Source organism: Schistocerca americana, chromosome 2, assembly GCF_021461395.2.
Source record: "Schistocerca americana isolate TAMUIC-IGC-003095 chromosome 2, iqSchAmer2.1, whole genome shotgun sequence".
In the NCBI taxonomy this organism is placed as follows: Eukaryota; Metazoa; Arthropoda; class Insecta; order Orthoptera; family Acrididae; genus Schistocerca; species Schistocerca americana.
In genome coordinates, this window is record NC_060120.1 from 395,595,056 (window position 1) to 395,608,571 (window position 13,516).

The following is a 13,516-nucleotide window of genomic DNA, read 5'->3' on the forward strand; positions in this document are numbered from 1 at the left end:
GCGCCGGCCGAAGTGGCCGAGCGGTTCTAGGCGCTACAGTCTGGAAACGCGCGACCGCTACGGTCGCAGGTTCGAATCCTGCCTCAGGCATGGAAGTGTGTGACGTCCTTAGGTTAGTTAGGTTTAAGTAGTTCTGAGTTCTAGGTGACTAATGACCACAGCAGTGAAGTCCCGTAGTGCTCAGAACCATTTGAACCATTTGAACTGTGGAAGTTGTTGGTGTAGACAATAATATGAGGGTAAATGCAGGTGGTAGGAATGATAATAGGCAGAATGCTTCCCGAGAGTCTGTTAGTCGTGAAGACGTTGACAATTCAGTGACTACAGGAGTTTCATCCTACAGGACGTAAGACGTTTACTAGCAACAGAAAATACGCTAGAAACGATAATACACATCAGCCAACAGACATGGGTCCCTATATCGAAAAAAATGGTTCAAATGGCTCTGAGCACTATGGGACTTAGAACTACTTAAACCTAACTAACCTAAGGACATCACACACATCCATGCCCGAGGCAGGATTCGAACCTGCGACCATAGCAGTAGAGCGGTTCCAGACTAATGCGCCTAGAGCCGCTTGGCCACCGCGGCCGGCGGTCCCTATATCGCCTTTGTTGAGGGAGAAAATGGTAATGTAGGAAAAGTTACATGCGATGGCCCTTGGAAGAATGTTTTTTACAGAACAACTTAAGACATGAAATGGTTAATATCTCAGGTATTGGCAGAAACATATATCAAACTGAAGTCAAAACTGGGCAGTCCACAAATAGGTTAGGGCTCCTTGATGTTTTTCGACAGGAAAATGTACAGACTTATATTACTAATTTCCTAACAATGAGATAGGGAGTCATATGTGATATTGAAATTGCGTTGTCTCTCCAAGACGTCCATGCAGAAATAAAATCAGAATTTTTAGTTACAAACGTACAATGGTTCACAAAGAAAGTAATTGAAAATGGATGAGATGAAAGTCTTACCAACTTCCCCCAGATGTATATTTGTGTGGTATGCGATGCCCTGTTGAACAGTATGTCCAGTCAGTTTTGCAATGTCATAGTTTCCTCAGATATTTCCATTTAAGTTCGCAGTGTCGCTCGCTGTGCCAAAACTGCGGGAGCCCGTGAAACCTCCCAGTATTCACATCCCCAAGATCCCAGGTGTTTGTATTGCAACGGAATGCCGTCGCCACTGATCGCTGTTGTTCGATTTGTTAACATCACATGGAAGCAAAGCCCAACGAAAGCTAGAGCGCTTCTTACGCAACCGCCGTCTCGTCACTGCAACCATCATTTGTGCAGATTACTGCTGGTGTTTCTACAACACGAGAGCTCTCTCCTAGTGACTGGCCTAAAGAAAATGAGAAACCTGTGTGTTTTGAATATGACGGACAAAAGACTACAAAAGGAAGCTAAACTTCTAGTCTTATTGGTTCCAGTTCCCACATCTTACACAAAAAAAAACAACAAAAAAAAAACATTTACCCGCAGTTCATATAAGCAGGGTTTATTTTATATGTTGTACGAATTTCAAGGTCCACAGAATTTAATACAAAACAACCTGTATCCTCCTCCTCCTCTAGTAACATCTTATACAGATCGGGAAACTACTATTAACACGCTTTGTTCTCTAATAATGCAGATCGTTCTTTCTCTTAAAAATTAGGCAGACATGGTAATGAAACAGGTTCTTATAAGTAACGCTGTTGAAAACTTCTTCAGATCTGACAATGGCTTTTAAAGTACTCCAATGGAATGCACGATCAAAGATCTTGAATAGAGAAAGTCTTCATCGGCAGCTTAGCAGCAACCACATGTCAGTAGCTTGTAATTGCGAAACTTGGTTTCAACTAACCCAACGAATATAATTCAAAGGACACACAGTGTTAGAAACGACAGAGATAGTGGAAAATAAGGATGAGTAGCCATTTTAATTACAGACATGATTTAAAATATTGGACATTAACATTAGGACAACAGACTGCTGCTGTAATATAGTCCTCTAACGATTATTTCACCATTGTCGGCATTTACAAGCCACTTGCGTGTAAAAGACGAAATCTTTCACTGGAGGACATTATTGCCCAGTTTAAAAAGCAATTTCTCTGTTGCGCAGGCTTCAACGCCCACCACTCACTATGGGGTTGGGAAATAGATTATGTGGATGGCAGAGTGTTGATCACACTTCTCGAAAATCTCAATTTAGTTCTTCTAAACGATGGCTCTCCTACTATGATACATAACCTAAACAGGCGACCATAGGCCATCGATTTGGCATTGTATGAAACGGAGTGGACAGTTAGACGAGTCTCTCTTGGCTCGGATCGTCTTATTCTGAAAATCACTGTAGAATTACCTATAAATAAATCAGAAATTATACGTACAGGCAGTAAGTGGAAAATCATGGACACTTACTGACCGAAGTACACTGCTACAGTCCAGGAGACGTTTCAGCCTTTCAGTAATTTCTTAGCTCCAAAAGATGCCTACCAACAGTTAATTTCAATTATTGAAGACGCAGCAACAACTTCCATTTCAAGACAAAAGAAAGTCATCATTCTCAAGCTACAGCCCCCAGTTTGGTAGACACCAGAGTGCCCTAGATCCGTATCACAGTGCAAACTTATGTACAGTGAATTCTGTAAAAAAAAAAAAAAAAAAAAAAAAAAAGAGAAAAAATGTAGAAAACTTCAATGCATATTGAAATATAGCAGCGAAAGTTCGAAGGCTGTTAAAAGACTAGCTAGCAAAATTTCTGTGAATCTTTAAATAACAACGTTAGCGTCGCCTACGTTTGGAGGAAATGAATGTTTTCCAAAATAAAGACTCCACAAAGCGTCAGCCATTAAGCGACACATGGCTTGAAGAATTTGTGAATTTAATTTCACTAGCTTTCACAGTTGAGCCGGTATTTTGCCCCCTGGAGAAACAGAATTATAGTCATCTGGTAGTGGTACCATTTGCATATGTAATGAAGGGCATTAAGAAGGGGGTGGCGCCTACACGTGGAAAGGACGATATACACTACCAGATGATAGAAAATCTCCCAGACATAGCACTCAGAAAACTGTTACCGGTATTTAACCCAATGTGGATGAACGACATACTAAAGAAGTTTGAACAATTCAAGTAGTGGAACCTATATTGAAACTATATAAAGATATACAGCAGGCCAACTCATATAGACCTATCAATCTATCTCCCTGTATCGACAAAACCTTAGAGCTCCTGCTAAAATAATCGTTTGGAATGGTAGTTAGAATCAAATCAGATACTGTCATCGAGTCAGTAAGGATATAGAAAAGGCATGGAAACAATAGATAATTTAAACATCTTAACCTCAGATATTCATTATGTAACAACAAGAAAAGATAACCACTGTCTACCTTGATATTGGAGCATATGATAATGTTCAATAACTGTAGTGCTACAGAAGTTGGAAAGCATTGGAATTCCGCCAAAAATGATTTATGGATCCAGCACCTTCCTCTCCGAAAGACACATATGGTTTCAGTTCTGTAATGTATTAATTGGACTACGTTGTATTACTATCGATTTTCCAGAAGGAGCTATCCCCAGCCCCAGACTCTTCGGACTATATACTAACGAGCTGGAGAGAATTATCCCTTCCCCAGTTAAAATCTTCCGGTATACTGATGATAGCTGTTAATCTGTGGCGACCAGCCTTTGTGTGAGTTATCAAAGGCGATGGATGCACTGGATCAAACATTAGATAGCTTGTGGGTTACAGATTTCTCCAGAAAAGTCGGTACTTGTCCCTTTCACAGACCAAACTACACCAAGATGCTTCAACAGTGCAAAACTCTCCAGTCATAAAATACCACTAACATATCAGGTCAGATTTTTTGGTGCTCTCTTCGATTCCAGAATGAGTTGGGTTCCTCATATATAAACCGTCTTCAGTACACATGAAAAAGCATTGAATCTTATCAGATTGGTGACAAGAGTATGGCTAGGAGCTCACCCTAACACTCTGCTCACTCTTTACCATGTCGATACGTTACCATATATACTGTCGATGCACGGTCTCTCATAATGCTGCTACCAAGTGCCTAGCGTTGGTGGATAAACTGCTGTACACAAAACTAATGCATATGCCTAGGAACTACACATCATTCTCCCACTAGTGCTCTTTTCCAGGAAGCATCAGAAATGCCTTTACATATTCGCAGAATAATGTTGTGTGATCATTGTATCTTGCAACGAACTGCAAACACTGAATGTTGACTGATAAAGAAGTGTGAAAAGCTGTCTAAAATCGGGAATAACAGAAATGTGAGGACACAGCAGTTTTATTTCTACAATCATAATGAACACGGGAAACATCTACAAAATAAAATATACCAAACAGAGGTTCTTCCATGTTCCGATATGACTCCCACAGTTTTTATCACAATATTCCTATAACATACGTCAACTGTTCCAGCAAAGGAAAGGGATGTGGGCAGTTACCACCTACATCACACCTGGCAGAAAAATGGGCAGGATATCTTCAACTATATACAGATGGCTCAGAAATGGGGTTGGAAAACCATACCAGATGCGCTTTCTTCTCTCCAGAATCTACAGAAGCAAGTTTCAACGACCAGGGGACACTTCCATATTTCTAGCTGAAACTTTCGCTGTTATAGAGGCAATCAAATAAGCAAAATTTCTCGAAATACCCAAGACACTAATAGTTACCCAGTCTCAAAGCGTTCTGAACGGAATTAGTTACAGGAAGTGGGACAAAAGAACTAATAAATACACTCTCGACATAGTGATCATTATCACCAAGCTAAGAAGACTGGTTGGTTTATAGAATTTGTGTGGGTCAAATCACTTTACTGCATTCTGTACAATGATAAAGCCGATAAACTAACGAGAGGTGTGATCAGCAGCGAAAGTCTAATGGACATTAAACTCCCATACGCAGAATACCTCCCAGGAGTAAAAGAACAAGTGCTTCTCTCCTAACATGAAGAATGGAATGAAAGTCGACAAACAAGAGATTGTCATAAATTTTCGTATACAGACAGTCATACCACGACAGCCATGGTTTGCGAAGCCAAAACATTAAAGGAAAACCATAACATCCGCTGGGAGAATGCGCCTCAATCATGGATTTTTCCCTTCTCATTTACATAAAATCGGCGTATCGGAGACACCGTACTGTCGTGTGAAGAAGAAACAATTGGTGATATAAACTACAGCTTACTTCAGTGTAGACGCAATAAGAAAGGCGGAGTCAACATTTTAAAGGAGCTCTTAAACTGGTCACTGCCAGCCGTTTTTCACGATCACAGTTATCGGAGACACAACCAGAAGGACCTGCAACGCCATATACAGATTACTAGCTGAAAAAGACATAAAAATTTAAATGTAACTGTGACCATTGAACTTAAGTAAGGAAATGAATTAACAACTAAATGGTTAGCTATAAATTGTGTCGTTGTAACATATGCAGGACAATCTCTACCTGAAGATAAATGTTACTTTGCTGCGTGTTTGTGTACCAATATTATTTAAATTGTGATGCTGAAAGTTTACATGCTGGAAGTCAATGAAATAAAAGAGAATGTAAAAATGTAGCTTTTCGAACCGTTTCCAGAGACTATATACTAAAGATTCCCATGATAACTTGAGACTCTGACATTATCTTTGTGTTTGTTTGTTTCACGAATAGTCGTGGCTATGTTGTGTGTTGATCAAGGTGAGGAGTGTTATATTGCGAAGTTTGACCAAGCTTTGGAAGGAATGACAGTTGTATGTTGTTGATTTGATATTTTCCACCCGTTCAACGCTGTGTAACCGATTGTTGTTTTTTTCGATTGAGCTTGAAAATGTCTGCTGTAAACACAGAAGAAAAACTTAGATTGGTTTTACATGGTCTATTGAACTCTGACTGCAAGTTAGTCGACGACACATACTTAGAAAAACTCCTCAGCCACATTCCTGCGATCGTCGGTAGTTCAGGTAAATATACATTACTTAGTAACGCTGATTACGTGATTATATGCCGTAGGCTACTGGTGAAAAAGTGTAGCCTAGTACGAGTAGGATATGCTAGAAATAACTTGGGAACAGCGTTTGTAAGTAGCTTCTGTTTTTTGAGCTGATAATGCGCTCAGGTGATTGAAATGCTAAGAATAAGATTGATGGACGAAATGGATAGGTTGCCATACATTCCTTAGAAGTATTTGCTGCTGTGTGATAAATATCGTACGGCATCTGCTTATGCTGCGACACAGCCGTTTCCTGCTTGTATCTCTCGATATGTCCTCAAACCGATAACATTAGTCAAAGAGTTCATTTACGAATGTAATCAATGGATTATAGAGTGAGTGACATTGAAATATATGTTCAAATAATTAATAATCTATTCTTATGCACTTTTGAATATAGAAACAAGATGCGAGGTTATGATAAAAAGAGCATCAGTCTTGATACTCTGTTGACACAGAAAACAAACTTGTTAAGAGTGTTGTAGCAGTATATTCACAGAATTTTGAATTATGAAGATGACCAAAAAATTGTAAGCTGACAAAATTGGAACATATCACACAGCAGACTAAGATTTACTGGATGAAATAGTATGACTCACAATTTTACCCCAAACTTCCAGTGACACCACTTTATTAACCTTGCATCAGAGTGAATACATTGAGTTGGTGTATTTGCATTTGTATCATCTACAGAGATAAACAGATGAACAACATCAGAAATGATTTGTCTAAAGACCGACACACACACACACACACACACACACACACACACACACACACACACACACACACACACACACACACACACACACACAGTGGAAACTGTGCACTTGTTATAAGATTAAAAACAGGCTATATTGTGCAGTGAGTAGTAGCCTGTTTCTGTAGGCTATCATATTCCCTTTGATTGTGAAACACTTCAATTCAATTATAAATGTTCTAAATCTTTAGTAAAATCCCTATTGTCACCTAATTTATTGATGTATTCTGACGTTGTATTATGAAGTATGACACCATTGTGGCTCACCTGTCTTTCAAAGTACAAGTTCTTGCTTGCATTACATGGAGGGAGCCAAAGTTGCTTGTGTTGCAGGATCAGATTTCTGCTCCCTGTGCAACAAGCGTCTGAAAACACTGTAGTTTAGAAACTGCCTGAATCAAATTGGCTGACAACATAAAATAAGCCATGGATGGTTATTTATTATGTATTGTGACTTTTAGCCTGAAGGTCATCACCTATCTCTCAATCTTTTGGAGTTTTACAGCATAAGGTTGCATTTATCAAAACATTTCATAATTTGTTTCAAAACTACAATATGATTTTGGTGAAGGACATTTGGTGTAATAGTTGATAATGGTCGATGACTTGGGACTAATTGTTGTATGAAATAGATTTGCTTGCTTGTATACAGTTCACAATTAAACAAAAACCTTGTGATTGATGTCCCCTACTGTTATTCCTTCACATTACCATAAGGGTTATATCAAATGTTCGCTGAAAATGGCTTGGAAATGATCCAGTTGTGAAGTGTCAGTTTTGACACTGCTTGATTTCTGCAACTCTTTTGAAACTGTTGATTTCAGTGTATTAATAATGGAAATGAAACAGCTGTATTTCTGTAACAGTACAGTATTTTCATTCAATATTTATCTCCAAAATATGTATCAGTGAGTCATACGTGGGTAAAAGAGGGTATTATGGAAAAATGTGCATTATGGAGTCACACAGGTTTCAATCTTAGAGCCGTTGTTGTTGTTGTTCCTCTCCTCCCACTGTACATCAGTGATATTTGCCTGTGCAATATTCTTGTAATTTTCACATACAGGTTAACAACTTCCAGTTGTATCTGGGTGTCAGACCTAAGATCATCACTGTTGGCATATCAGGTGCAAATGGCAATCTTTGTTCAGTATCACGATCGGCTTGAATTCTTTGTCTTAAACTAAACCAAAAGAAGTCACAGGTTATCCTCATACCACATTGAAAGTTGCTGAAGCATACATTTTACTGAAACAGTTCCTCCTATACTCCTTGATGGTAATCAATTATCCTATCATAAAACAATAAAACATCTCACCATGCCATGTGGGAGCATGTGCACTGGCAAGAACAAACTGTACTGCATACAGAATGTCTCTGTTGTCTACACGCATCAAAATTTTAGAAATATAATTTCTCCTCAAGTAAAATAAAAATTAGTCAAACCTTTAGTCTTTCAAATCTGTACTGCAGTGATGCCATCCAGCACAGCACATATAGTGAAAAATCCAGATGACTCGAGCTATGTGCGAATGCTTTGTTAGATATGTGCATAACAGGTGGTTGTTTGAATTTGTCCGTCCTTCTTATTCATAGTAAAGGCTGATGTTACCAAATGGGCAACATGATTTTCACATCTCTGTTTTTTTCATTGGGTTTTTGCCAACCCACAATCAAATTGTCACCTTTAAATCTAATCCAGGTCTTTGGCTGTGTTGAAGAGCAGTCTGTCAACAAAACTAAGATTTTTTTTTTTTGGGGGGGGGGGGGGGGGGTGTCCAATATGTACCTTTAACCCCTTCACCATTCTATAAATGCACCACAAAATCAGAGGGTCACCCGAAGTTTGCAGTGGTGCCTGTTGCTTTGACTTGTGATGTAACTGTTTTCCGTGGCATTATGGTGGCAAGGCTTGTTTGAAATAGATCATGTTTGCAGAGGGCTTATATGTGTATGCAGTGGCACTCCCTAGTGTTGGATCTTTATGTTTCTAAATTGTTTATGAGTGATGTTAGTGATTCTTCGGACTTCTTGATTGCTGTTTGTGAGAACAGTATTGGAAGAGCTTTCTTTTGGCAGTTAGTCAGTTATTTTGATGTTGGCAATTGTGGACAGTTTTCAGGTTTGAAGTTACTGATTAGTGTAGTGCATTGTTTATGGTTGGAGATTTGATTTTATATGCAAAGGCATTACAGGCATTGGCTACAAGTGGTCACTGATATAAATCAATGGGTAAAGATGAAAATTTGTGCCAGACCAAGATTCGAACCTGGGTCTTCTGCTTACTAGGCAGGTGCTCTGTTCACTAAGCCATTTGGACATATTGGTCATTGCAACTGCATGGAATACCCTAGCAAACCTCTCATCTGACCTGAATTCTCAACTTATCCACACACTACGAATGTAGTGCCTCTTGCCCATTATCCTCATTACTCACGGCACTTTGCCACTTCCCATAAGAGTTCGAGCCTAGTGTGCATCCTTACCGAAGAGATCATTGGCAGTTCTCACCTTAATATATATAATGAAGATAATGTGCAAGGAGCTCTACGTTTGTAGTGTTTGGTTAAGTTGAGAATTTGCATCTGATAGAAGGCATGCTAGGGTATCCCGTGCAGTTGTGATGACCATGTTTGGATGGCTTAGTGGTCAGAGCATCTGCCTAGTAAGCAGGAGACCCAGGTTGGAATCCTGATCCAGCACAAATTTTCAACTTTCCTGATTGATTTATATCAATGCTCCGCTGCAGCACATCTGTAATTCCTTTGTTTTTGATTTGTAGTGGCTGCTGGATCAAAATGGCGTCTGTTCTTTTGGACATGTCTGAAAGAACAGACGCCACCTGTACTTAATTTTGTTTTTTATTAGTTATGGGTATGACAAAGAAGTTCATGATTAGCTTGCTGGATGCCACAGTGGGGGGATGACATGTTGACCACAATTTAGTTCCTGCAGTTGTTTGGTTTAACACTAGAACTATGGCTGGGTCACTAGTGACCTGTTCCTTAATTCTTTTGTTGATCACTGTGTTGCATTATTGCCCAGACTGATGAAATTCTGAGACATTGAGGGGAACCTTAAAACAGACCAAGACCCAGATTCACTTAGAACTGCAGACTGGTCAGTTCTGACCCCTCTGCTGCAGCCATTATAGTAATCTCATATTTTGTATCGCTTCACTTGTTTTTATAGCTATTGTGTTTGTCCAACAATCTCAAAACTCACTTTTATGCCACTACCAGATGACTCTGCAATTTCCTAGTAGTGGAGGGAAGAGAGATCAGGATGAAACATGTTCAAATGTGTGCACAAGTACAATGCAGCCAGTGCTTTGTTCCATGAAATACAGCGTTAGTAGTGCATTCTGTCTGGATAAATAGTGTCTGCAACATACGCATTTGTTATGGCCAAATATCTAAGAACAGAAGAGGACATTGTAAATGCTATTAAATGGGTTAACTCATGAATCTGAGATGAGCTGCTGGAGTTTTCACTAGAGGAAGAATTGCCATAACCTGTAGTTTCAGATTCTTCACCACAAGATGATTGTACATCCCATGATGATTTACTGAATACTGATCAAGAAGGTGTGGGAATAAGAGGCAATCAGGGTTGAATAGAATGATGTGCAGACACTTGGGTGAAGTATTCCACAGCTTATTGCCATGAACATAAACTGAACATACACAAGAAACACTCGAGCAGTTCAAGAGACAGACGAGTATTGGTGATCAGTGGCTGTGAACTAAATCTACAGATAAACCATATCCGTAGGTTCTGCAGTTGATAAGTTGGCCGTTGTCGATACTGGCAGCCAATGTCGCCACGGAGCCCCCCCCCTGCCCTTCCAGTATGGAGCACCGTGTAGCGGGCAGGGAGGAGATGGTTTACACCCGTTCATAGTCCAATAGAAACGGTGCAGGGTGGAGGGAACTTCCATACCAGGAACAGGGAGTGTCATCATCAGCGGTGTTTGTGATGTGTGGAATCGTCTCCAGTCCTGGTTTCACTGTTGTGTGGGGCTGGAGAACCACATCGGAATGTTGAGGGTGTGGGAGGCTGAGCTATGAGGTTTGGAGAGGTTTATGTTCTCTTCTGCTGTTAACACCCAGGCTGGTGTAAGTTGGAGGCTGATACAGTTGTGTGTCTGTCATTCTGCAGCATTGAGAATGTTTTCTCCCTCCCATCGGAATACTTTGTACGGGCCAATACACAATTGCTGGAGTTTGGCATGGACTGTGTCATCATGTGGCATTAGTGAGAACACTCCCTTAGCCCCTTGTGGACAAAGGTTGGTTGTAACTCATGGGTGTTGCGGCAGGAGTGTGAGGGAATTGTTGACATGGCATCAGATCTTCTGAACTAATGCGGGTAGCTCTGCAATTACAATTGGTGGGAAAGAGAAAGTCTGCTGGGAGAGTAAGGCTGTCGCTGCACAACACCTCTGCAAGTGATGACTTGAGGTCATCCTTGTATGGTTCCCGGGTTTCTAGCAGAACCCGTGGTAGAGCGTCTGTCCATTGCGTGTTGTGGTACATTAAGGAGGCCTTCAAAATCCGGTGCCATCTTTCCACTAACATTTTGCTCTGAGGGTGGTAGGCCATTGTATGGAATCATTGCATGCCACATAGTTTGCATAATTCAGTGAAGAGGATGGATTCAAATTGTTGGCTCTGGTCGGTTGTGGTGGATAGGGAGCAACTAAAACGAAAAATCCAACTGTTAGTGAAGGCCCATGCCATTGACTTGGCTGTTACGGCATGTAAGGGGATTGCTTCTACCCAGTGGGTCATGCAATCGATAACCGATAAGATGTGTTATAGCCTTTGGACTTGGATAGGGGGCCGATTAAGTCTAAGTCTACGTGCTGGAAGCATCCTTTAGTTAATATGAAGGTGCCTTGTGGGGGAACGAGGGGGATGCGTACCATCTGGTTGTGCTGCACTTGCACAGAACATATGCCCTCATCCATTTCCTGCAGTCAGCTTGAACCCCCGACAAAACAAAATGTTCTGGGCCTCATCATGTGGTGAACCATGGTGTGTGACAGGTTATGAAGACTGTCAAAAATTGATTTTCTGAATGGGATGGTGGTCAGTGGGGATTGTATTCTCAGCAATGTGCCACACCGAACTTTGACATAAGAGTTGGGGAGCTTAATTTGATCGAGTTTTAGGTCTCTGTTGCAGTTACCTAAGCCTTCACATAAGAGTTCGTCACGTTCTTGTGCATTTGTTAGGTCCTCTTAGTTAATTAGGGCACTGATGGTGTGGATACAGGACATGTAGTCTGCCACCTTGTCCCCCCCCCCCCCCCCCCCTCCCCATGCTGCTCTATGTCTGTCAAGAGCTGACCTATCAGGTTAAGGTGTACCAAGGGGCGGTAGTTGGTGAAAAGTGTGAGAGGGCGGCCCTCGATGTCCTCTCTGAAATATTTTACTGCCTCATAGAGGATGAGTAGTTCACCATCATATGTGGTCAACAACTTCTGCGATATCTGTGGTTTGTGTGAGAAGAATTGCAAGAGTTGGTGTACCATTAACTGTCTGTTGTAGGATTGCCCCAATGGTGCTGTAGCTAGCGCCAGTAGTGATTGACAGGTGGGCCATTGGTGAGGGGTGGGCCAGGGTCATGACCCCTTGTAGTGACTGCCTCAAAAGCCTTTGAACATGGAACAGTTCAGTTGCCTTTGGTGTTGGTTCTGGAAAGGGTGTTGTTGAGGGATGCCTGGATTTTGACTGCCTGCAGAATGTGGCACCAGTAGAAATTTACCATTCCTAGAAATCTGCAGAGTTCCTGGTAGGTAGTTCTGTTGGCCTGATCCCTGCTGATAAAACAGAACTTCCTAGGAATGATAGGCTCTGCCAATGCAAATGGCGTTGTTCGGTGTTGATGACTACATTTAGCTGTTCTGTGCCTTGAAAAACCTGTTTATGTGTTCTTTGTGCTCTTGGGGTCTAGCAGAGTACATTGGTATGTCATCCAGATAGTGAAACAGAATGGGAATTTGCATAGGGCAAAGTCGATGAATCACTGCCATGTTTGAGCCACATGTTATAGTCCAAATGGCATGAATATGTATTCAAATAACCCAAAGGGAGTGGTAATTGCAGTTTTAGCAATGCCTTCAATCACCATTGGTATTTGCTAATATGCCTTTCAGTGGTCAGTGATGCTGAAGATCGTGGCATCCGATAAAGTATGAGCAAAGTCCTGGATGTTGGATAGCGGGTAATGATCCGAAATTGTCCGATTATTGAGGATTCTGTAGTCCCTGCATATTTGAAAAGTACCATCTTTTTTGCAGGCCATAGGTAGAGGTGAAGCCCAAGGGCTGTTTGAAGGGCAGATAGTGACCAAGTTAGGCAACCTGTCTAAACTGGCTTTGGCAATGTGCCATTTCTCGGGAGAGAGGCGGTGCACTTTTCAAGAGATGGACAGTCCTCCTATTATGATTCTGTCCACTGTGCCATTAGTAATGCCATAGCAGGGGGAGATCAGTGCCCAGTCACCTGTTTGACTGGCACTGACCTTTTCATTCAGAATGTTTCTCGAAGGTGGTTATTTGCTGTTGGTAAGAGGCGACATGTGCGAAGTCTCAAGCAGATTACTGCAATGTTAGTTGGTTTCCACTGCTTGTTTGTGGCAGTGGCGTGTGTGCATGTCACCGGTAGTGTCTGTGGAGCTCAGGTAGAGCAGCATCAGGGTCAATGATTCATCAGTGTTATGGTATTAGTTGTCATTGCCGGAACTGG

General features: G+C 41.2%; 1 protein-coding gene and 1 non-coding gene across 2 annotated transcripts in view; both read left to right on the top strand.

The window, feature by feature from the left end:
* Window positions 1-5,636: 5,636 nt before the first annotated feature.
* The window catches only part of LOC124595228, a 106,808-nt gene continuing 98,928 nt past the window's right edge, over window positions 5,637-13,516 (top strand). Inside the window, exon 1 of the mRNA XM_047133883.1 lies at window positions 5,637-5,973. Within this exon, the coding sequence (XP_046989839.1) occupies window positions 5,841-5,973 (133 nt within the window). The 5' untranslated portion in view covers window positions 5,637-5,840. The remainder of the gene's footprint in view (window positions 5,974-13,516) is intronic.
* On the top strand, window positions 9,394-9,466 carry Trnat-agu. The gene has a single exon. It is a non-coding gene; the product is annotated as a tRNA-Thr (tRNA).